Source organism: Eriocheir sinensis, chromosome 55 (assembly GCF_024679095.1).
Source record: "Eriocheir sinensis breed Jianghai 21 chromosome 55, ASM2467909v1, whole genome shotgun sequence".
Lineage (NCBI taxonomy): Eukaryota > Metazoa > Arthropoda > Malacostraca > Decapoda > Varunidae > Eriocheir > Eriocheir sinensis.
Window position 1 is genome coordinate 11,194,130 of NC_066563.1, and position 23,478 is coordinate 11,217,607.

The window sequence follows — 23,478 nt, forward strand, 5'->3', positions numbered from 1 at the left end:
TGACGAGGAGGAGGAGGTGGAGGAGGAGGTGATGGTGGTGATGATGAAAGTAGAAGGGGAAGAAGAGGACGAGGAGGAGGAGGTGGAAGAGAACACAGAGGAAAAGAAGGCAGAGAAAACGCAAGAGATGAAGAAGAAAACAATAGATTAAAAGAACAATACAACAATAATAACAAAATAACAATGAACACGAAAATAAAATAAAAGAAAACTAGAAGAAAAACTAGGAAAATGGTAAGGGAAAAAGAATAAAGAAACATGCAGGAAGGAGGAGGGAGAGAGGAGGAATGAATGGAGGAGGGAGAGGGTAGGAAATTAGGATGAATGGAGAGAGAGAGGAAAGAGCGAGAGGAAAGGTTAGTGTTTAGGCGAGAAGGAGGGATGAATGAAAAGGAGGGAGAGGGAAGGAAATGGTTAACTGGGAGGAGTATACGAGGGAGAGAGGAGGAATCTGTGTTGAAGAGGGAGAGGGAGGAATGAATGAAGAGAGAGAGGGAGGGAAGAGTTAGTGTTTAGGCGAGAAGGAGGAATGAATGAAAAGGAGGGAGAGGGAAGGAAATGGTTAACTGGGAGGAGCATACAAGGGAGAGAGGAGGAATCTGTGTTGAAGAGGGAGGGGGAGGAATGAATGAAGAGAGAGAGGGAGGGAAGGTTAGTGTTTAGGCAAGGAGGGATGAATGAAAGGGAGGGAGAAGGAAGGAAACAGTTAAGGGAGGCGTATACGAGGGAGAGAGGAGGAGTCTGTGTTAATGAGAGAGAGGGAGGAATGGAGGGAAGAAGGAAGGGAGGATGAAGTGGTTAGGTGATTAAGGGAGAGAGAAAAATAGAGGAGGGAGTAAAGTGAAAGCGTTTAGCGAATAAGAGAGAAAGAATGATATATATGGAGGGAAGGAGGGAGGATGGAGGAAGTGGAGAAATGAGTGAAGGGAGGAAGGAAAAGAGCTGGAGGGAAGAGGTGAGAGAGTCTAAAAATACAACCAGTCATATAGTCATCCAGTCATCCAGTCAGCTAACCAGACAGGCAACCAATCACCCAGCCGTATCACAGACAGCCAGATAACTAATAAGAAAGCTAACAAACCAGTCATATAGTCATCCAGTCATCCAGTCATCCAGTCAGCTAACCAGACAGGCAACCAATCACCCAGCCGTATCACAGACAGTCAGTTACCTAGCCAACCAGCCACCTAAACCAGACAACCATTCAAGCAGGCAGCCACTCAGCCAGACACTCAGTTAACCAGCCAACCAGTTAACCAGAGAGACATTCACAGAGACACCCAAACACCCAATTATCCGCCCAATAAGCCAGCTAACCAGACAGCCATTCACATATCCCAACCACACACCCAGACACGACCCAGACAGTGTGGGCAGACAAGCTCGGGACAGACAGACTCCGCGGCGGGAAGGAGGCAAGGTGAAGCTCATCAGACACGCTTGAGGGAAGAGCGGGTAATAGGCTTCATATCATGCCCCTCGGTCGTCAGCGGCGTTGTTTTGCGATTGCGGGAGAGCTTCAGTGTTACGCCTCCAGCGGCACCTCCAGGCCAGGGCGTGACGCGTTCAGTGGGAAAGGTTCAGCAGCGAGGAGAAGGAGAGGATGTGAGAAGCATAAAGAGGGAGTCAAACGCACACAGAAAAAAGGACAAGGAGAGGATGAGGGTAGAATAATGATGAAGATAAAGGAATGTAAGGAGGAAGAATAAGGAGGGAGAGAAAAAAGGAGTACAGAGTTAGGAGGAAGAGGATAAGTGTGACGGAGTTAAAAAGAAAGGAAAAAAGGGGAAAGGATTAGGAAGGAGGAGAGAAAAAGAGGAGTAATGGGATGAGAAGAGAGAAGAGTGATCGGGTAGGAGAACACGAAGGAGAAAAATGAGAGTGAGAAAATATGAAATCAAGTGAATGAAATCAAGAAAGCGAAAAAAAAAGAAATTAGATAGAGTAAGAAGAAAAGGAGGCATGAAGGAAGGGAAAGAATTAAAAAAATGTACAAAGGAGGGAAAATAAAGGGAAATAATTGATCGGGAAGCAGAAAACGAAGGAGAAAAATGAGAGTGAGAAAATATGAGAAAGAATCGGTGAATGAAAGCAAGAAAGCACACACAAAAAAGAAACTTGATGGAGAAAGAAGAAAGGGAGGCATGAAGGAAGGGAAAGAATGAAAAGAAAAGCTACAGAAGAGGGAAAATAAAGACAAATAATGTGATAGACAAACTGCAGGAAAACAAACTGGGAAATAGGAAATTGGATGCAGAAGGGGAACACGAATTAAAAGCTTGAAAATATTTTGACTTTAATAATGAAACACTTAAAATGCGTGACAGAAAAGGAATGTAGGAAAACTAAACATAGCAAAGCAGAATTAAAAAAAAAAAATAAGAGAGAGAGAGAGAGAGAGAGAGAGAGAGAGAGAGAGAGAGAGAGAGAGAGAGAGAGAGAGAGAGAGAGAGAGAGAGAGAGAGAGAGAGAGAGAGAGAGAGAGAGAGAGAGAGAGAGAGATAGAGAGAGAGAGAGAGAGAGAGAGAGAGAGAGAGAGAGAGAGAGAGAGAGAGAGAGAGAGAGAGAGAGAGAGAGAGAGAGAGAGAGAGAGAGAGAGAGAGAGAGAGAGAGAGAGAGAGAGAGAGAGAGAGAGAGAGAGAGAGAGAGAGAGAGAGAGAGAGAGAGAGATAGAGAGAGAGAGAGAGAGAGAGAGAGAGAGAGAGAGAGAGAGAGAGAGAGAGAGAGAGAGAGAGAGAGAGAGAGAGAGAGAGAACAGGTTAGCCCATTGATCGTGTCTTACCCTTGAACAAGCGTAGAGGAAATACCTGAGCGTACCCCTGCAAGACACGACGCCCCCCCTGACAACCCCCTGACCACCCCCCCTGACCTGCCCCTTAACCCCCCATTTCCTAGAACTCACCCCCTCCTTCTCATTGTCTGGTGCCCCCGTCCCTCCATCCCCTCCCCTTCCCCCCCACCCTCCCTCATCTCTCCGTCTCTTCTCCTCACCTCCCTCTCCCCCCCCATGATTCTCCTCTCCCAAAATTCTCCCACCATTCTTGCTCCTCCTCCTCCTCCTCCTCCTCCTCCTCCTCCTTCTCTTCACCAATCATTTTCTTTCCTAACATTATTTTCCTTTTTCTTCATATTTTTCTCCATTATTTTATTTTTATTTTTATTTTTTTGCTTTATTTACTCTCAAACCCTCAATCTCCTTTTCTTATTACAATTTTTATCCCGTTTATTTTCTGCCTTCGTCATTTTCTGCTTTATTTTACTACCTTGTTTGTCCGCCATGCTTTATTTTCTCCACAATTTTTCTTTTTTTATTCGCTCTGCGTTTTTCCTTTCTCATAACTTTTCTTGTTTTCATCTATCTTAATTTTTCACGCTCGAAGTTTTCATCCCGTCCTGCATCCATCTATTTTCTCTCTTTCTCTCTTTTTTCTTCTTTTTGCTAGTTTCGTTTCCTTATTTATCTCTATTATCTTTTTCATTTCCTTCTTATTCCTTCCTTCCTTTTGCTTCCTTCCTTATTATTCCATTTTCTCTCCTCGTCTCTTTTCCTTATCCTCCTTTCACAGTTTACTCTCCCCGAATCTTCCTCCTTATCCTCCTTCCTAAGTTTTCCCTCCACACTTCTTTCTTATCCCTTGCTTATTCCTTTCTCCTTCCCTCTTTATCATCCCCCTTTCTCTCAGTTTCTTTTCCCCGTCTGTTCCTCTTTTTCTTCCTCCTTTCGCTTTTTCTCTCCTCGCCTCCTCCTCCTTCTCCCTCCTTGTTTTCGCCCCCTCCTGCCCTCGGGGGGGAGAGCCACGGGGAGGTGAATAGTTGGACCTTAGACTAATTGTGGGCGGTGAGGGGATGAGTTTTTGTGTGGAGGATAACGTCGATTTTTCTTGGAGTTGTTACGTGAGGTCTGATTATTATTATTGTTGTTGTTATTATTATTATTGTTATTATTATTATTATTATTATTATTATTATTATTATTATTATTATTATTATTATTATTATTATTATTATTATTGTTATTATTATTATTATTATCATTATTATTATTGATGTTGTATTATTAGTGCTGCTTTCTACTACTGCTACATCAACAACAACTACTACTACTACTACTACTACTACTACTACCCACTGCTACTACCACCACTACTACTACTATTACTATTACTACTACTACCACCCTACTACTGTAACTACAACTACAACAACAGCAACTACTACTACTACCACCACCACCACCCCTACCACTAAACCATCACCACTTTTTTTCATTTTTTACTTATTCACCGATGGCGCCGGTAGACCTTCTTGGTGGGGCCTGATGGTCAGCCCCAGTCCGTTATGGCGCAGGCAGGTGTTTATAGTGGCGCCATCCTGCTTGGCTCATACTGCCCCCCGGAGTTGATCTTTGAGCCTAACTTTTAGAGAGAGAATCTAGAGTCCGGGTTGATAGGTGGTCTTCAGGACAGGAAAGAAAACTGAGAGAAAGGAGGTGGAGGAGGAGGAGACGGGAAGAGAAAAAAAGAAAGGAGGACAAGAAGAAGTAACAGGAAATGAAAGTAAAATGATGGAAGAGAAGAGAGATATCAGGACTCGAACCCGCGTTTCCTTGACGAGGCACCGGCACGATAACCACTCAGCCACCGCCTCCACTACTACAATTGCTTTATTACCCCCATCACTAATACTTTTAATACTTCCTTTACTACCGCCATCACCACCATCATTACCACCACGCTGATCTAAGACGTCTGATAGCAATCATTTATTTTCCCCGCTATAGATTAAACCGCCCTTAACTTTCAGCCACTTTTCAGTCTCCCTTTAATTTCCAAGCTCGAGTTAAATCTCTCGTCGGACGGCCTGGCCACGCCCCCTTCTGCCTTCCGCCTCGAAATGGGTCGCTCGTGGACTCTCGACGCGGTGGTTATCGTGTTGGAAAAGACAGAAAAACTAGCCCGTCGCTGCCCAGACTGCCCCAGACCGCCCCAGACTCTTTCTTCCCGCCGTCTATCTCGCACGGGTCAAATGAGGCGGAACGAATGGTAAACACATACACTTTGCTCCTATTTTTACGTGTCTGGGTGAATTTTCTTGCCCGGTGGAGGCTTCTGAGGGTGCGGTGGCGGTGGTGGAGATGGTGGTGGTCGTGGTGGAGATGGTGGTGGTTGGTTAATGGCTTCCTCGCGTGTGTGTTGCGTGTGTGTCTCTCCGCCCTCGTGTCGTTCAGTGTCGCGTGCGTCGCCTCGGTTAATTGGTGCGTGGCGATGCTCACACCTGTACAACCACCTGAGATGACGGACTGAGATTTGCCGGGACGCGAACGACAGCTTTTAAACTTTATCCGTCACGCGCCTCTTGTTCGTGGCTCTTGTTTCTGGTCTGAGAACGCGACAACACGGCTGATTCTACTTTATTAACGGTAAATTAGGCCTTTTATGTCGTTAATTACTTCCCCGGGCGGATAGACAGCGGCCGAGGCGTACCCACGAGCGACCCGCGGCTCCTGGGGGTGAGTTTTTGTTATCTTACCGACACGAACATCGCCTGGGGTTTTGAGAGGCTTCATTCACCTGTGGCTCACCTCCCCTTCATTCATCTTTGCCTCCTCCTTCCCCTCCTCCTTCCCTTCCTTCCCCTCCTCCTTCCCCTCCTCCATCCCTACCTTCCCCTCCTTCTCGTTCCCTTCACCTCATCTTTCCCCCTTTCCTTGCCATCTTTTTCCTTCTCCTTCTCCTTTTCCTTCCCTTTCTTCATCCCCTCCTTCCTCTCCTCTTCTTCCTCCTCCTCCATTGTTTCTCTCTTCCGCCCTTATCTCCCTTTTTCTCCTACCTTTACTTCTCCGGCAACATCTCCTCTGCCGGAATTCGTGTTTGATAGGTGTTGCGTGTGTAAGAGGGGTTAAAATTGAAGTTACAGGTGTTTTGAGAGAGAGAGAGAGAGAGAGAGAGAGAGAGAGAGAGAGAGAGAGAGAGAGAGAGAGAGAGAGAGAGAGAGAGAGAGAGAGAGAGAGAGAGAGAGAGAGAGAGAGAGAGAGAGAGAGAGAGAGAGAGAGAGAGAGAGAGAGAGAGAGAGAGAGAGAGAGAGAGAGAGAGAGAGAGAGAGAGAGAGAGAGAGAGAGAGAGAGAGAGAGAGAGAGAGAGAGAGAGAGAGAGAGAGAGAGAGAGAGAGAGAGAGAGAGAGAGAGAGAGAGAGAGAGAGAGATGAGAATGCAAGAAATCATGAAATTCTCTTACCTGTAATCATCAATCAACATAACAGGTAGCAATGATCGATGACCCTCCGAACAAACACACACACACACACACACACACACACACACACCCACGCACACGCACACACCCACACCCACACACACACACACACACACACACACAAGGCTTCCAGTAGTGTTGGTATTTTCTTGTAAGCTTTTCAATTATCGAAGCACTCAGGGAACATTGCAAAAGGAGGAGGAGGAGGAGGAGGAGGAAGAGGAAGAGGAGGACGAGGACAACGACGAGGAGAAGGAGGAGATGATGATGGAAGAGAAGAAAAAGAGAAGTAAGAAGAAAGACGAATAATTATAGAAGAGGAGGAAGATGAAGATGAGGATTAGGAAAAAGAAGAGGAGGAGGAGGCGAAGGAGGAGGAGGAGGAGGAGAAAAAAAAAGAAATCAAAAGCAAGAGGAAAAAGGAATATTTGAAGGAAGAGGAACAAGATGAAGACAAGGGCTGCAAAAAAAAATGGAAAGGAGGAGGAGGAGGAGGAGGAAGAGGAGGAAAAAAGAAGAGGAGGAAGTGGAGAAGGAGAAGGAGGAAGGCGCATCACGCTCATCGTTTACGTTAAGCGAGGCGTTAAGTGTTGTAGCAAAGTTTATTTTTTTTCCTCCTTCGTAAATCGTTGGGGAAGTGAGGCGGCGGTGGAGGAGGAGGAAAATGAAACACACACTTTGCTACACGCTACTCCTGACACGCGCGTTCTCTGTGTAATGAGTTTTCTTCTTTTTCTTCCTCTTTCTTCATACTTTTTTTTTTTACAACAAAGGGATTCCCGGGCGGAGTGGAAAAATTTGGGCGGCTTTTCCGATACTCTACGCCCCTGTCCACCCAGCAGTGAATGTGTACCAGGTATAAATCGGGGGTTGTGTCCCGTCTCCTGGGGTCTGTTCCATTCTCCTATAATTCCTTCCCCTTCTGTCTCTCTCCGGCATATGACCACAGATGTTGCGCCGACTAAACGAAACTTTCCAACTTTACAACAAAGGAGACAGCTCAAGCGCACACCAAAAAAAGGAAACAATAATAAAAAAAAAAGCCCGCTAATCGCTGCTCCTAAAAAGAATCCAAAGAGGTGGCCGAAAATAACGATACAAGATAGGGAGAGAGGCAAAATAGAAGATTAAATACCGCAAGATTAAATACCGATGATGCTACTGATGTTGAATATTTACAATGCATTTTTGACTTGTCTGTTTCATATATACATCTTTCTTTTATTGAGGGAGAGAGAAGCTTGAAGAAAAGAAGAAAGGAGTAAGGTAGGGAAAACGAGACGAAGGATGAGGAGAAAGAAAAGTCAGGAAAACAAGAGAGATGTAAAGGAGAGAGAGGAGAGGAAGGAGGATAAGGACAAGGGAGAAAAGGAAGTGGAGTAGGACACAGTAATGAGAAAAGGAGGATAAAAGTAAGGATGAAAGGAATGATGAAAGAAAGGAAGGAAATAAAAGGCAGATGGTGAGGAAGAAAGGAATGCAGGAAGGTAAGATAAGAGGGTGAGGGAGGGAAGGAAATATAAAGATGGCGGGAAGGAAGGAAGGAAGGAAAATTGAGAGAGAGAGAGAGAGAGAGAGAGAGAGAGAGAGAGAGAGAGAGAGAGAGAGAGAGAGAGAGAGAGAGAGAGAGAGAGAGAGAGAGAGAAGAGAGAGAAGAGAGAGAAGAGAGAAAGAGAGAGAGAGAGAGAGAGAGAGAGAGAGAGAGAGAGAGAGAGAGAGAGAGAGAGAGAGAGAGAGAAAGCTGTGTGGAGGCTGTGTGCTAGGAGGCTGAGGTCAGGGCAAGAGACAGAGTGGAGAGGGGGGGAGGGGGGGGAGACAGTGGGGGGCAAGCAAGGGATCAAGAAAGTTCACCCACATGACCTTTGACCTTTAGAAAGAGAGATATCCCCTGCCCCCCAACCTGCCTGCACCGCCCCCCCCTCTCGCCCCCCTCCCTTCGCCCCCCTTACCCCCCTTACTGTAGGTCGTGCGTGTCGTCTTGTTGTCGTCCGTCACCTCCAGGCTGTGAGGGGGGGGAGAGAGGGGGGAGGAGGGGGGGGTCATCCTTGTCGTTTTTCGGGGGTAAGGTGTTGCTGTTGGGAGGGTATATTTTGTTGTTGTTGTTGTTGTTGTTGTTGTTGTTGTTGCTGTTGTTGTTGTTATTGTTATTGTTATTGTTATTGCTATTGTTGTTGTTGTTGTTGTTGTTGGGGCGTCAGTAGATTATGATTCGGGGTTTGGTTTTGGTGTTGGTTGGTCTTTGTTGGTTTATTTCCTACTTATTGTTGTTGTTGTTGTTGTTGTTGTTGTTGTTGTTGTTGTTGTAGTTGTTGTAGGGAGTGTGGATGCTGAGGTTCGGGCTGGCGTTGTTATTGTTGTTCTTGTAAATATTTCGGTCTGTAAAAAACAACTAAAAAAACTACAACATACCCTTCTCTCTTCCCTCTCTCCTTTTCCCTTTCTTTTCCTTCTTTCTTCCCTATCCTGTCCCTCCCGTCACTGTTCCCTTCTTTCATGCCCTAATATTCTTTTCCATCTCTTCCTTATCTCCCTTTCCCTTTCTCTTTCTCCTTTCTTCCCTATCCCTATTCCCTATCCTTATCCCCTTCACTTTCCTCCTTTCTTGCCCCTACATTCTTTCCCATCTTTTATCCACTTTCTTTCCTCCCTGTACAGCACCATCCATCTCTCCTCCCTCACAGCATGTCCTTACAATAATACACATGACATAAGGAGGATGGAGCGAGGGAGGAGGGATGGGGAGACGGTTGGGACGGAAGGAGGAAGGAGGTGGAGGTAGGAGTGGAAGAAGGAGGAGGAGAAGGGGAGAAGTAGTGAGAGGTAGAGGATGGGAAGAAGTGGAAGGAGAGGTTGAAGAAGAGAGGAAGTAAGAGTGGATGAAGGAGAAAGAGGTGGAGTTGTGGAAGGAAGAGGAGAGGAGCAGTGGAACAATGTAGAAGGGAGAGGTAAGAGAGGAAGGAGTGAACGGAGGAGGAGGAATAGGAAAAGAAAAACGGTTGAGGTAGAGAAGTAGTGACGGGAAGGGGAGAAAGAGACAGAGAAATAAGGAGACAAAGAGGGAGCACCGCCACCATAACATTACGTGATTATACTCTTGTTGTCCGTAGCCTCTCTGTCACCATAAGGAGCGAGGTCAAGGCTGCCAGCGAAGCAAACACCACCTAGACTCCTAAAGCACAGGGTTGTCACAGCATATGCAAGTCGCCCTCCAGTACCGAGCCACGACGGACAGACAGACAAACTCGCTGTATGAATGGGTCGCTAATGCACCAAAGGATATCGATTGTACCGGTTAATGGAAACGTAGAAGAATTAAAAGAATAATATGATACATGGACACCTCTCCTCCCGAAATTGACCCCTCTTTCGGCCGTCTCTTTGGATTCTTTTTAGGAGCAGCGAGTTGCGGGCTTTTTTTTATTATTGTTTCCTTTTTTGTGCCCTTGAGCTGTCTCCTTTGTTGCAAAAAAAAAAAAAAAAAAAAAAAACTAATAGAATAAAAGCGAATACGAAAATTGAATAATATAATAGAAGAATACACTAGAAAATGAGTAGAATGGAATAGGATGGAGGAGTTGAAGAATAGAATAGCATAGGAAAATATAATAAATGAGAAAAGTAGACTAGAAGAATAGAAAAAAATAGAATATAATAGACGAATGGAAGAAAGAGAGCCAAATGCCATATGAGGAGAGACAAAACTTTAAGAATCACGTTTAAAATAAATAAAAACTTCAGAATTGATTGTGAGGGAAAGTTATCACCTCAGCATTAGAAAAAAAACAACATAAAACCAATCAGCGTGAAGCAAACATTTTTAGACCATTCAAAAAAGCTTCAAAACTAACCACAAGTCTAACAATCAAAATAAAAATGTGTCCCAGCAAAAAACAAACAAAAAACCCTTAACCCGGTAGCTGCGGGGATCATGCTTCTTAATTAAAGGCCCTTCTAAGCGAATTAATGAAAAAAAAATCATCACTCACACACACCATTTCATAATATATATCAACGCATTTGTGATCAGTTTATGCATCATCTATGTTGGGGAGTTTATATCATGGCAAAAATTTGGCCCGTCGCTGGTACACGGTAAAGCCACAAATTTGGTCCGTCGCTGCTACCGGGTTAAATAGAGCAGTGACCTAAACTCGCTTGACCTAAACCTGCGCCAGTCTGCCCTGATTCATATAACACGTGTAGACAGTCCCTCTCTCTTGCAGCGTCCGTCCTTCTGAGGGTCTAAGAATACACTGCGAGGGAGGAAGCCAGACGGGGAGAAGCCTTGACCTACCTAGGGAATGCAAGAGGTCAGCGTGCAAGGAAAGGAGTGGGAGGAGGAGGAGGTGGGAGATGGTGCAAGACGAGGCGAATAAGGAGTGGAAAGAGCGGGAAAAGAAAGGTGGAAGAAGGAAAGAGGAAGGAAGAAAAAGGAAAAGAAGGAAAAGTAGGAGTTGAAAGATGAAAAGAAGTTGGGATAGAGAAATGACTGGATGGGAGGGAGACGGGAATAGGAGGAGGAGGAGAAGGAAAAAGTAGTAGTTGTTGAGAGAAGAAAAGGAGGAGTGGGATTAAGAAAGAGAAGGATGGGAGAGGGAAGAAAGACTGAAGGAGGAATGAGGAGAAAAAAAAAGAGAAGAAGGAAAACCAGGAAAGGTGGAAAGAAGAAATGGAGAAATGGAGGAGTGAGAGAAGGAGGAGAGAGGAGAGAGGAGAGAAATAGGAGGGAAGATTAAGAAGGAGAAAAAGATGAGAAAGGTAAAAAGAGATGAAGAAAGAGGAGAGGAGGAGGAGGAGGAAGGCAGTGAAAGAAGAAGAAGGAAGAGAAGGAGGAGGAGAAGAGAAGTAGAAGATAAAAGGGGAACAAAAAAGAGACACTGAGGAGGCAAAAGGAGAAGGAGTAAAGGTTAAAGGAGATGGAGAAATAGGAGGAGGAGGAAGGTGGAGGAGGTGGAGGGAGTGGCCAGCCGTCGGTAAATCATGAAGTGGAGAGGGAAGGAGTTGCACACATTATGGTGGAGTCGTTTTTGGTCTTCGAGCCTCCACTTTGTCACCACTAATGCTCTGTAATTGGCGCCGAGATGAAGGAGGAGGCGTGGGAGGGGGCGTGGGAGGGGGCGTGGGAGGGGCGTGGGTGTGCGTGCGGCTTGTCCTTGTATGTGTGTGTGTGTGTGTGTGTGTGTGTGTGTGTGTGTTATGTCCATCACGCACAAAAGGTATAAGGGACATGTCTGCAGTGTGGGAAGACTCTCGCCTCGTCCTCTCACCCAACGTTTATATTTTTTTGTGTCGTATAAAAGAAACAAATGAGAAACGTTTCCTCTTGTTTTTATTCAGCGGAGAGTGAAGGAAAGCATGAAATAAAAGACCCCAGGTATAGGAGAAGTGCTTGACTGCCCTTTTTTTAAGCTGTTTCCTCTACCGTAAAAATATAAATTAGTTACCGTCTTATAGTCTTAGGCGAATAGAATGAGTATGAAAATGAAGGATTGTTGTTTTTCTTCACTGCGTGGGATATAGGATTAAAAGACATTATTTAGCAAGACTACCTAATACTCCTTGCCATCTTTTTCCTGTCTAAATTTGTATGTTCATAGCTTCGAATATAATAGTGTTAATATGAAGGATTGTATATATTTTTTTTTATAACGTTGAATAAAGAAAAAAAGTTAATTAGTCAGGCAACCTAATGCTCCCTGCCACCTTTTCCTGCCAATCTTTTTTGTGTTCTTAGCTTTGAGAAGAATAGAATTTAAATATGAAGGAATGCTTATTATTTTTTTTATAGCGTCGGGTAAAGAAAAAAAAGTTAATTAGTAATGCTACCTGATGCTTCCTGCCACCTTGTTCCTGCCTACCTGTTGATGTTCTTAGCTTCGAGTAGCATAAAGTATAAACATGAGGGATTTTTTTTTGTAGTGTCGAGTAAAAGAAAAAAAACATTAATTAGTAAGACTACCTAATGCTCCTCGCCACCTCTGCTTGTTCCTGCCTACCTGTTGATGTTCTTCGCTTCGAGTAGCATAAAGTATAAACATTAGGTATTATTTCTTTCCTTATAGTGTCTAGTAAAAGAAAAAAAGAACATTAATTAGTAAGACTACCTAATGCTCCTCGCCACCCAGACACCAGGGCAGCTTCAGGTTAGGAGAGACAAGGAAGCACGGTGGTCAGGTGAGGAGCCCCCCTTCACCCCTCTACCCCCTCACCCACCCACACTCACCCAGGTAGACAATTAGTTAAAACACCTGTTCTCGCCTGCACAACGCGACTCCTTAGACACAGTAAAAAGAAAATTAGTTAACAACCGCAATAAAAATAAGTCCCCGCAGTTAGATTAATGAGAAAGCCATTGTCGATTTGTTCTTTTCCTTTTATTCAGGTGTCGTAAAAAGTCTTGTTAAATATTCGAGTTGTAAAGAAGGGAAGGGGCGAGTGTCTTGTTCTCCAAAGGTGTAAAATCGAAAATAAAATGCATGGAGTAATATTAGTCAAGGAACAAGTGTCTGTTAATGTTTCTTTTAATGACTGAGGTGTTGGGAAAGGTCTGTATGTGTGTGTGTGTGTGTGTGTGTGTGTGAGAGAGAGAGAGAGAGAGAGAGAGAGAGAGAGAGAGAGAGAGAGAGAGAGAGAGAGAGAGAGAGAGAGAGAGAGAGAGAGAGAGAGAGAGAGAGAGAGAGAGAGAGAGAGAGAGAGAGAGAGAGAGAGAGAGAGAGAGAGAGAGAGAGAGAGAGAGAGAGAGAGAGAGAGAGAGAGAGAGAGAGAGAGAGAGAGAGAGAGAGAGAGAGAGAGAGAGAGAGAGAGAGAGAGAGAGAGAGAGAGAGAGAGAGAGAGAGAGAGAGAGAGAGAGAGAGAGAGAGAGAGAGAGAGAGAGAGAGAGAGAGAGAGAGAGAGAGAGAGAGGAACAGGGAGAGAGAGAGAGCACTGTCTAGCTTCCTTTTATTCTTTTTTTCCCTTAAGCTATTTCCTCAACTGTAAAAAAAAAAATAGCAAGGAGTGTCTCATCCTGCGCAGGTGTAAAAATATCTTTCTCACCGTTGGAAATCCGTGTCTCTTATTTTTCCTGAGGTATTGTGTTGCCTAAGTGCAGTTCTGGCGGCCGTAAGTAAGAGGGTTGAAGTGGGCGCCGGTCTAAATGGTCTCCACGGCTTGTTACTCGCTCGGGAGCCTCGGGTGGGGAGAACCGTTTTCCTTCTCACCTGCAAGACGAACTGTGACACATGGATGGTTTGTGCCGGATGGAGACGAAGACAGGGAGAAAATAAAATATTATAGAGAAAACGGGAGAGATAGGAGGAGCACGAGGATGAGACGTTTCAAATCAAGATGGAGAAAAGGAGAAATAGAGTGAAAAGAATGAGAATGGGAGAGGAAAGAAGAGAACAGGGATGGTGCGTATCAAAAAAAGACGAAGAAAGAGAGAAAAGAAAATGAAAAATGAAAAGATTGGAGAGAGAAGGAGGAGGAGGAGGAGCACGAGGATGAGAAGCTTCAAATCAAGATGGAGAAAAGGAGAAATCAAAGGAAAAGAATGAGAATGAGAGAGGAGAGAAGAGGACAGGGATGGTGCGTATCAAAAAAAGACGAAGAAAGAGAGAAAAGAAATTGAAGAATGAGAAGATTGGAGAGAGAAGGAGGAGGAGGAGGAGCACGTGGATGGAGTGTGCCAGATCAAGATGGAGAAAGAGAGAAAATGAAATCAAAATAAGAGAAAATGAGAGAGAGAGAGAGAGAGCGAGAAGAACGGGGATGGGACGTATCAGAACAAGGAGAATGGGAAAAAAAGAAAAAAGAAAGAGAACAAAACGAAGAAAGGGAGAAAAGAAAATTATGTCAGAAGATGGGAGAGAGGAGGAAGAGAACGTGAATGAAGTGTGCCAGAAGAAAATGGAGAAAAGAACAATATGAAATTAATGAAAGAGAAAATGAAAGAGAAGAGGAGGAGGGAGGGGCGCGGCAGGTGAGAGTGGACAGGTCATTGAGACAGCGGCACATTAGGAGGGAATCAAGTGCAGGCTTTACTCCCCCGCCAGACAGACGTACGAGGTGAAAGTGTTCGTCTGTAATTGGCGGTCAAGGCGGGAAGGACAAGCAACACTTTTCCCCCAGCTGACCCTTTTTATTTCTCTTGTTTCTTATGTTTTGATTTCACGCCTTCCTCCCCCCTCGTAGTCCCGCTGTTGTACGTTGTGGAAGACGTTTACGTTTATTCTTAATTGCGCCGTTTTGTCAGGTTAATTAAAGGAAGTTCAAAGTGAGTTATGGAAGTTTGTGTGATTATAATCTTACCTGTTCTTGTACGATGTTATTTCCCATTCACAAATTCTTTCTCGTTCTTTTGGGTCTTCTGTTCCCATTCATAATTTATTATTTTCTACTCTCGTTGCAGTGAAGATGAGATATAGAAGCGAATTTTCATTTTTTTTTTTGGTCACCCTCTCTTGGTTATCTACTTTGACCTTGGACTGGCTCAATATTGCATACCTTTGTTTTGTTTTGTTTTGATTTTTCTCTCCATGGGGTCTCTTAATCACTTTTCTCGTTCCTGTTTTCATTTTCTTCATTTCATTCTCTTTTATGTCCTATTCTTTCATTTTTATTTCTTTCATTTTCACTGGCTTCTTTTAATCTTATTTTCTCTTCTCGTTCTCGTAAATGTTGTTTCTTATAGATTTTCGTCTTCTATCTTCTTCTTCGCCAATCTCTGCATCACTCCCGGCCAGGTCCTGTTCTGCTTTGACTTTGTTTTCTTTTCATTCTTACTTCTTTCATATTTATTGGCTCCTTGTTATATTTTTTTCTCTCGTTTTTTTTTAAAGGTAGTTTCTTAACCCTCTTGTTCTCCTTTGCAGTGGTGTTGAGCTGCCTAGTCGTGGGCAGCAGCGCCAGCCTCTGCATCCCCCCCGCCCACGTCCCCCACGGCCACGTCACCCTGGGGCGCGGCGGCTTCGTGGCCTCCTTCAGGTGTCATGACGGCCACACTCTCCAGGGCACGGCCGTCGCGGTGTGCCTGGCGGGAAGGTGGTCCACGCCGCCCCCCACCTGTGTCCCGGCAGGTAAGAACTAATTAACAGGTGTGCAGATGGAGGTAAAGGTAGGTTAGGGTATGGCGGGGGGGGGGAGAGAGAGAGAGAGGGAGAGGGAGAGGGAGAGGGAGAGAAGGAAAGAGAGAGAAGGAGGAGAAGAAGGGAGAAGGAGAGAGGGAGAGGGAAAGGGAGAGGGAGATGGGGAGGGAGAGGAGAGGAGAGAGCGTGCGTGCGTGTGTGTGTATATTTGTTTGTTTTGCCCGTTGTTCGCCTCCTCTTAGTGTATAATTAGTGCACAAGATTAGTGAGAAAAGAGATGAGTAAACATAACCTTTGACCCTTCCTCCTCCTCCTCCTCCTCCTCCTCCTCTTCACACCCTCTCCCTCCTTGAGATTCAACTTTTTTTTTGTGTGTGTGTGTGTGTGTGCGTGCTCGCCTTGTGGGTTGGCCGGCTGGTTGGCTCCTGAGGTACGAAAATTATGATGCACCAGTTCTTGCGGGAAACTAAAACTTAATAATCTCAGGAGGAGAGAGAAAGCGTCTTGAGGGAGGTGGAAATAATGGCCAGGATCGGATTGAGGTGATGTTTTCTAAAATTTTTCATCTTATACTTTCCATAAAATTTCCAAACCAGACTGCGCATTCGTTAGCAAACTTTTTACATTTTTATTTATTTCCTTACGTTAGACTGTTGCATGTAATTGGTGCCGATGTGGGAGTTGCCTAAGAGTTCTGAAAGAGTACAGAGGCTTGTTTGCGTCAATAAGAATCTCGCGAAAGTTCATATTAGTGAGCGTCATCGTGCACGTCGTGGTGGTGACTGACTGGCTGATAGACGAGTCACTGCCCCAAGACAAATCCCTCTTAGTGAAGGCTAACAAACAGTAGGGCATGTGTACTACTGCGAGTGGCGCCCGAGGTGAGAGTGAGGATGGGTGAGGTTATGGCCCGCGGCGGACGTGCAGTCTCAATTCAAGCTGCTAACAAGCCCTCCTGATGGTGCATTGCCGAGGCCCGCCAGGCAGTGCTCGCCGTGTCCCCCCCGCGCCCGCCCTCCCGCACATACGGCCGAGGCGAGCACGGCCATGAGGAACAAACTCCTGCCGGGCCAGTTGACGCCGAGGCTCAGATACAACGGACGAGCCATCCTGAGGAACATTATGACTCGGCTCTGCACATTTATTTGAATTTCTTTCGCGAATGTATTACTTTGTCGTTGTGTCGAATAAGTTTTAAACTTTATTGTATAATATCCACTGCAAACCTAAGGCACTGCTTTGGTTTTGAACCCCCGAGTGGATTTTGTTTCATCGATTTTCTTCATTGGTATGAATTTGGTCTTAAGACGTGTAATTATTTGACTCATAATATTCTGAATACCCCAAAAAACACTTTTTTGGACATATTCGAACCTCTTGTGTTTAATATTTATTATTCATGTTGCATACTGACCATGATACAAAACTCATACTTTATGCATTTTATTGTGATAAGCGCCAGGTTTGGGCAGGCAAAACAGGAACAAGACTTGAACACGACGCGAGGGGCCGTGGGAGGCAGCCAGGAGGAGCATTAAGATTATTAAGGAACAATTTTTCATTGATGTACATGACAGTGGAAAACATTAAGAAATAAATATACTGAATTAGCCTCTGCGCCGGCCCGTGATGGAGGGGCATTATTCGCAAGATATTTCATTTACCTCCTCTCTTAATATCAAAAGTCATGTGAATACAGATAATTAACGTAGACGTAAAGGAGTCATTCTTTAAAGTCATGGAAAACAGCAAAGGTCGTTCCTGCTTTTCTGTTATCAGGAGTCAAGTGAATCCAAGCAGAGGAAACATGTGCAAGGGAAACATTCTAAATTCATGGAAAGCGGATTGAATTCTTTCTTTATGGCGTCGGGAAACTGTAACCTGATCCCACGGTGAGAACACTTGCCATTTTTCATGTATCAGAGGTCAAGTGAACCAAGATTACTGACACAGACGTAAGGGAAACACATTCGAGAGGTGGAGGACCAGGACGAGTTTTGATTTATTGTGACGGGAAATTGCAGCTATCTCAAGAATGACAGAAAACTGGCCATTATTCTTGCATCAGAGTCGTGTAAATCCGAACCATTGACATAAACTTAAAGGAAACACATATTAAAGACATAAAAAGAAACATAGACGAGTTTTCTTTATTGTGGCTGTAAATTGTAACTGTATCTCGGGAACTGGAAGAAAAAGAATAATATAGAAAAGGTGAAAAAATATTGGCAGACTTACAGGAAATACATTATAAAGACATAAAAAAAATAGATAGAAGGGAAGTTATATTTGCTGTAACTTGATCTTGATAATGAAAGCAGAATAATTTTGACGAGGGGAAAAATATTGACAGACTTTAAGGTAACATTCGAGACCCCCCAAAAAAAGGCAGAGGTGAATTTTTTTTTTATTATTGTAGCGGTAAATTGCAACTTGGTATCGATATGGTGACGAAAAAGAAGAGTATTAAGAGGGGAAAGATTATGGACACGTTCTGGAGTAAAAAAAAAAAAAAAGGTAAAAAAAAAAAAAAAATCACCCAGCCAGAATCGAGTCGTTCTATATTGTTGCTATAAATAACTGTAACTTGATATCGGTGTGGGAAGAAAAAAAAAGAGGTATATGAAGAGAGGGGAAAAAACACACATCTGAAGAAGAAAAAAGCACAATACTTCGGGTTGGGTGTGAGGGAAACGAACAAGCCTAACCGGTCGTGCATGATAACTTGTCAAATTTTCCCCCTCTCGTCGACGTAGGAGATGCGGGTTTGGCGAGGGGAAAAAAGGGCGAACCAGATGACGAGATGGAAAATAATGACCGGTAAATAGGACCTGAGCTTTACACGGCAAGAAGCAGAAGCAGAAGGAGGGGGAGGTGATGTTTATGGAGTGCCTCTGAATAAAACTGCTGCGTCACTGAGAGGGAGAGGGAGAGGGGGAGAGGGAGACGGGGAGAGAGAAAGGGGGAGGGAAGAGAGAGCGGAGGAGGGAAGAGAGCGGAGGAGGGAAGAGAGCGGAGGAGGGAAGAGAGCGGAGGAGGGAAGAGAGTGGAGGAGGGAAGAGAGAGAGAGGGAGGGAAGAGAGAGAGGGGGAGGGAAGAGAGAGCGGAGGAGGGAAGAGAGAGCGGAGGAGGGAAGAGAGAGCAGAGGAGGGAAGAGAGGAGGGAGGAGAGGAGGAAGGAAGAGAGGGAGGAAGAGAGAGAGGGAGGAAGAGAGAGAGGGGGAGGAAGAGAGAGGGAGGAAGAGAGGAGGGGAGGGAGGGAGGGAGAGAGGAAGAGAGGGGAGGAGGGAAGAGAGGGAGGGAGGAAGAGAGGGAGGAGGAGGGAAGAGAGAGAGAGTGGGAGGGAAGAGAGAGAGAGGGAGGGAAGAGAGAGAGAGGGAGGGAAGAGAGTGGGGGAGGGAGGGAAGAGAGTGGGGGAGGGAGGGAAGAGAGTGGGGGAGGAGGAAGAGAGAGGGAGGAGGGAGGGAGAGAGAGGAGGGAAGAGAGTGGGGGAGGGAGGGAAGAGAGTGGGGGAGGGAGGGAAGAGAGGGAGGGAGGGAGAGGGGAGGAGGAGGGGAAGAGGTGGGGAGGAGGAAGAGAGGGGAGGGAGGGAAGAGAGTGGGGGAGGGAGAGGGAAGAGAGGGGAGGGAGGGAAGAGAGTGAGGAAGAGGGAAGAGAGGGAGGGAGGGAAGAGAGTGGGGGAGGAGGGAAGAGAGTGGGGGAGGGAGGGAAGAGAGTGGGGAGGGAGGGAAGAGAGAGAGCGGGAGGGAAGAGAGTGGGAGAGGGAGGGAAGAGAGTGGAGGAGGGAAGAGAGTGGGGGAGGGAGGGAAGAGAGAGGGGGAGGGAGGGAAGAGAGTGGGGGAGGGAGGGAAGAGAGTGGGGGAGGGATGGAAGAGAGTGGGGGAGGGAGGTAAGAGAGTGGGGGAGGGAAGAGAGTGGGGGAGGGAAGAGAGGGGAGGGAGGGAAGAGAGTGGGGAGGGAGGGAAGAGAGTGGAGGAGGGGAGGAGGAAGAGTGGGGAGAGGGAAGAGGAGGGAGGGAGGGAGGGAGGGAGAGTGTGGGAGGGAGGGAAGAGTGGGGAGGGAGGAAGAGAGTGGGGAGGGAGGGAGAGAGGGGAGAGGAGGAGGAAGAGAGTGGGAGGGAGGAGGAAGAGAGTGGGGGAGGGAGGGAAGAGAGAGGGAGGAGGGAAGAGAGGGAGGGGGAGGGAAGAGTGGGGAGGGAGGAAGAGAGGGGAGGGAGGAAGAGAGGGGAGGGAGGAAGAGAGGGGAGGGAGGGAAGAGAGTGGAGGAGGAAGAGTGGGGAGGGAGGGAAGAGGGAAGAGAGGGGAGGGAGGGAAGAGTGGGGGAGGGAAGAGAGTGGGGGAGGGAGGAGGGAAGAGAGTGGGAGGAGGAAGAGAGAGAGGAAGAGAGTGGGGAGGAGGGAGGGAAGAGTGGGAGAGGGAGGGAAGAGAGTGGGGGAGAGAAGAGAGTGGGGGAGGAAGAGGAGGGGAGGGAGGGAGGAGGGAAGAGAGTGGGGAGGGAGGAAGAGAGTGGGGGAGGGAGGGAAGAGAGGAGGGAGAGGGAGGGAGAGAGGGAAGAGGGAGGAGAGTGGGGGAGGAGGGAAGAGAGGGAGGAGGGAAGAGAGAGAGAGTGGGGAGGGAGGGAAGAGAGTGGGGAGGGAGGGAAGAGAGAGGGAGGAGGAAGAGAGAGGGGAGGGAGGAAGAGAGAGGGGGGAGGAGGGAAGAGAGTGGGGGAGGGAGGGAAGAGAGTGGGGGAGGGAGGGAAGAGAGAGAGAGGGAGGGAAGAGAGAGGGAGGGAGGGAAGAGAGAGGGAGGGAGGAAGAGAGTGGGGAGGAAGAGAGTGGGGAGGGAAGAGAGAGTGGGAGGAAGAGAGGGGAGGAGGGAAGAGAGAGAGGGAGGAGGGGAGAGAGAGAGAGAGAGAGAGGAGAGAGAGAGTGGGGAGAGAGAGAGAGAGAGGAGGGAAGAGAGAGAGAGAGAGAGAGAGAGAGAGAGAGAGAGAGAGAGAGAGAGAGAGAGAGAGAGAGAGAAACTTTCATCCCTAAAAAAGAATATATGTACTTTTGGATAGTGACAGACCTTTTGTGTGTGTGTGTGTGTGTGTGTGTGTGTGTGTGTGTGTGTGTGTGTGTGTGTTGGTCTTCTTTTCTCCTTTCTATTCATCTTTGTCATCTTCCTTCCTTCTATGTGTTTTTCTTCCTTTACTCCTTTCATCCTTTCTTCCTTCCCTTTACTTTCTCCTTTCTTTCTTTCTCTTCTTCATTCTCATTTCATTTCTTCATTTCCCGCCCTCTCGTCCTTTTCCTCTCCCTCTCTTTCCTTTCCTTCCTTTCCTCCATTATCCTTCCTTTCCTCTGTATATCTCTTTAATCCTCTCTTCTTCTTTACTCCTCATTCTCTCTTGTGGTTCTTCCTTGTTTTCCTCCTCTTTCCTCCTTCCTCCAGCTCCTCTTTAGCCCGTCTGGAAAGGAGTTTGATGTCAGATATTCTCCTTCCTTTCCTCTGTATATCTCTTCAATCCTCTCTTCTTCTCTAGTTCTCATTCTCTCTTCTTCTTCCTTGTTTTCCTCCTCTTTCCTCCTTCCTCCAGCTCCTCTTTAGCCCGTCTGGAAAGGAGTTTGATGTCAGATAATCTCCTTCCTTTCCTCTGTATATCTCTTCAATCCTTCTTTCTTCTCTAGTTTCTTTCTCTCTTCTTCTCCTTGTTTCTTCCCTCAGCTTTTGATCCTCCCCGTCGTCTATGAAAGGAGTTTGATGTCATTCAATCTCCTTCTCTTTCTTCTTCTTCTTCCCTCTCTCTTCTTCTTCCTTGTTTTCCTCCTCTTTCCTCCTTCCTCCAGTTTCTCTTTAGCTCGTCTGTGTCTGCCTCGAGGAAAGGAGTTTGATGTCAGATTTCCGCCAGAGATTAAGGTCAGTCTTCCTGCGTGTTCCGAGGCCCGCTGTGACCTCTCCCCGCCTTCGGTTATATTATACGCCTTCGCTGTGACAAAGAGCCCATTATTGTGGATCGGGATGGAAGGGAATCAAACAAAGCCGCGTCTTCGTGTTTGTGTTTGTGTCCTGTGTTTGTGTTTGTGTTTGTTGACTTCTCTCGTACACTGTTTGTCTTCACTGTGTCTGTCTTCGTTTGGTTCATAGTCTGTCGTTTCCTGTTTCTCTTTTTCTCTATCATCTTTTCTCTCTCTCTCTCTCTCTCTCTCTCTCTCTCTCTCTCTCTCTCTCTCTCTCTCTCTCTCTCTCTCTCTCTCTCTCTCTCTCTCTCTCTCTCTCTCTCTCTCTCTCTCTCTCTCTCTCTCTCTCTCTCTCTCTTCATCTCGTTTTCTTTCTTCATCTTCATCCTCCATATATAACCGGCGCACACACACACACACACACACACACACACACGTACCCCCCTCTCCCCCTCCCCCTCCCCACACCAAAACACACAGAGACACATCTTTACTCTGACACTCCACTCCTGTTACCCCATCCCATCCCTCTCTCCCTCCCTCCCTCTCCTCCCCCCTCCTCTCCCGTCCACCTTCCCCTTCCCTTTCCCACATACGGTGACTCGGTAAGGCCTCGCAGCATAACCTAAGGAGCAAGACGGCGCCACAAGCCAGCTTCAGGACTAGACGGCCGGCGATAGGGAACACGTTAAGATCTGACCTCTGCCCGCCCGTCCTGACCCGCCTTATCGCCTCTATCTTCAGCCTACGAGCACGCGAAGCAGCGGAAAGCCAGACAGACCAAGACCGAGCCATCCCAAGCTAAGCCAAGTCAAGAAAAGCCATGCCGAGTCAAGACAAAAGAAGACAGGAGGAGACGACACGAGAGGAGACAAAACAAGCTTCTCTCGTCCTTTCCCAAGTCGCTTTCTCGTTTTTCTCTTTTGTTGTTGTCTTTTTTTTTGTGGTGTCTTGCTTTTCGTCCGTTTTTGGTTTCCTGTTTGCTCATTTTTTTTGTGTGTTGTTGTTGTGTTGTAGGTTGTGTTATTTTTCGTCATTGTGAGAATTTATATATATGTTGGTCGTTTTTTTTTATATTGTTTTTAATTTGTCGTTGGTTAATCAATTCTGTTTTGCTCTTATTGTAGTTTTTCTTCTTCTGGGTTGTATTTTTTTCTCTCTGTTCTGTTCCTCTTTTCTCCACTCCTCCTCCTCCTACTCCATCTCTTTTTCCTCCATTCTCCTCAATTCTTCCATTTCATATTTCTATTCTCTCTACGTTTACCTCTCATTCCTCCTCCCTTCTGGCTCCCCCTTCCCTTTTTCCTCCTCTTCCTTTTCCTCCTTTTTATCATGTCATGTTTTTTTTATATATTGTCTTGGATTCGTCGTTGGTTAACTGATTCTGTTTTGCTCTTTATGTAGTTTTTCTTTTTTCTGGGTTGTATTTTTTTTCTCTGTTCTGTTCCTCTCTTCTCTTCCTCCTCCTCCTACTCCATCTCTTTTTCCTCCATTCTTCTCAATTCTTCCATTCTCTCTTTCTATTCTCTCTACGTTTGCCTCTCATTCCTCCTCCCTTCTGGCTCCCCTTCCCTTTTTTCCTCCTTTTTATCATGTTATGTTCATCCACCCCATTCTTCGTTTCTCTTGCCTCTCTTATAGTAGCTCCCTCATTCCTCCCTCCTCCTCCTCCTTTACCCCCTACTCTCCTCCTCTTCCCCCTCCCAGCAGCTCCTCCATTCCTCCATCCTCCTCCTTTACCCCCTCCTCTCCTCCTCTTCCCCCTCCCAGCAGCTCCTCCATTCCTCCATCCTCCTCCATTACCCCTCCTCCTCCTCTTCCCCCTCCCAGCAGCTCCTCCATTCCTCCATCCTCCTCCTTTACCCCCTCCTCTCCTCCTCTTCCCCCTCCCAGCAGCTCCTCCATTCCTCCATCCTCCTCCTTTACCCCCTACTCTCCTCCTCTTCCCCCTCCCAGCAGCTCCTCCATTCCTCCATCCTCCTCCTTAACCCTCCTCTTCTCCTCTTCCGCCTCCCAGCAGCTCCTCCATTCCTCCATCCTCCTCCTTTACCCCCTACTCTCCTCCTCTTCCCCCTCCCAGCAGCTCCTCCATTCCTCCATCCTCCTCCTTTACCCCCTCTCCTCCTCTTCCCCTCCCAGCAGCTCCTCCATTCCTCCATCCTCCTCCTTTACCCCCTACTCTCCTCCTCTTGACTCCTCTTAGCAGCTCCTCCATTCCTCCATCCTCCTCCTTTACCCCC

General features: G+C 46.4%; 1 protein-coding gene across 1 annotated transcript in view; it reads left to right on the forward strand.

The window, feature by feature from the left end:
* LOC126983838 (fibrillin-1-like) overlaps positions 1–23,478 on the forward strand; it is a 184,982-nt gene that overhangs the window by 84,868 nt on the left and 76,636 nt on the right. Inside the window, exon 3 of the mRNA XM_050836970.1 lies at positions 15,071–15,307. Coding sequence (XP_050692927.1) covers positions 15,071–15,307 — 237 coding nt within the window. The remainder of the gene's footprint in view (positions 1–15,070; positions 15,308–23,478) is intronic.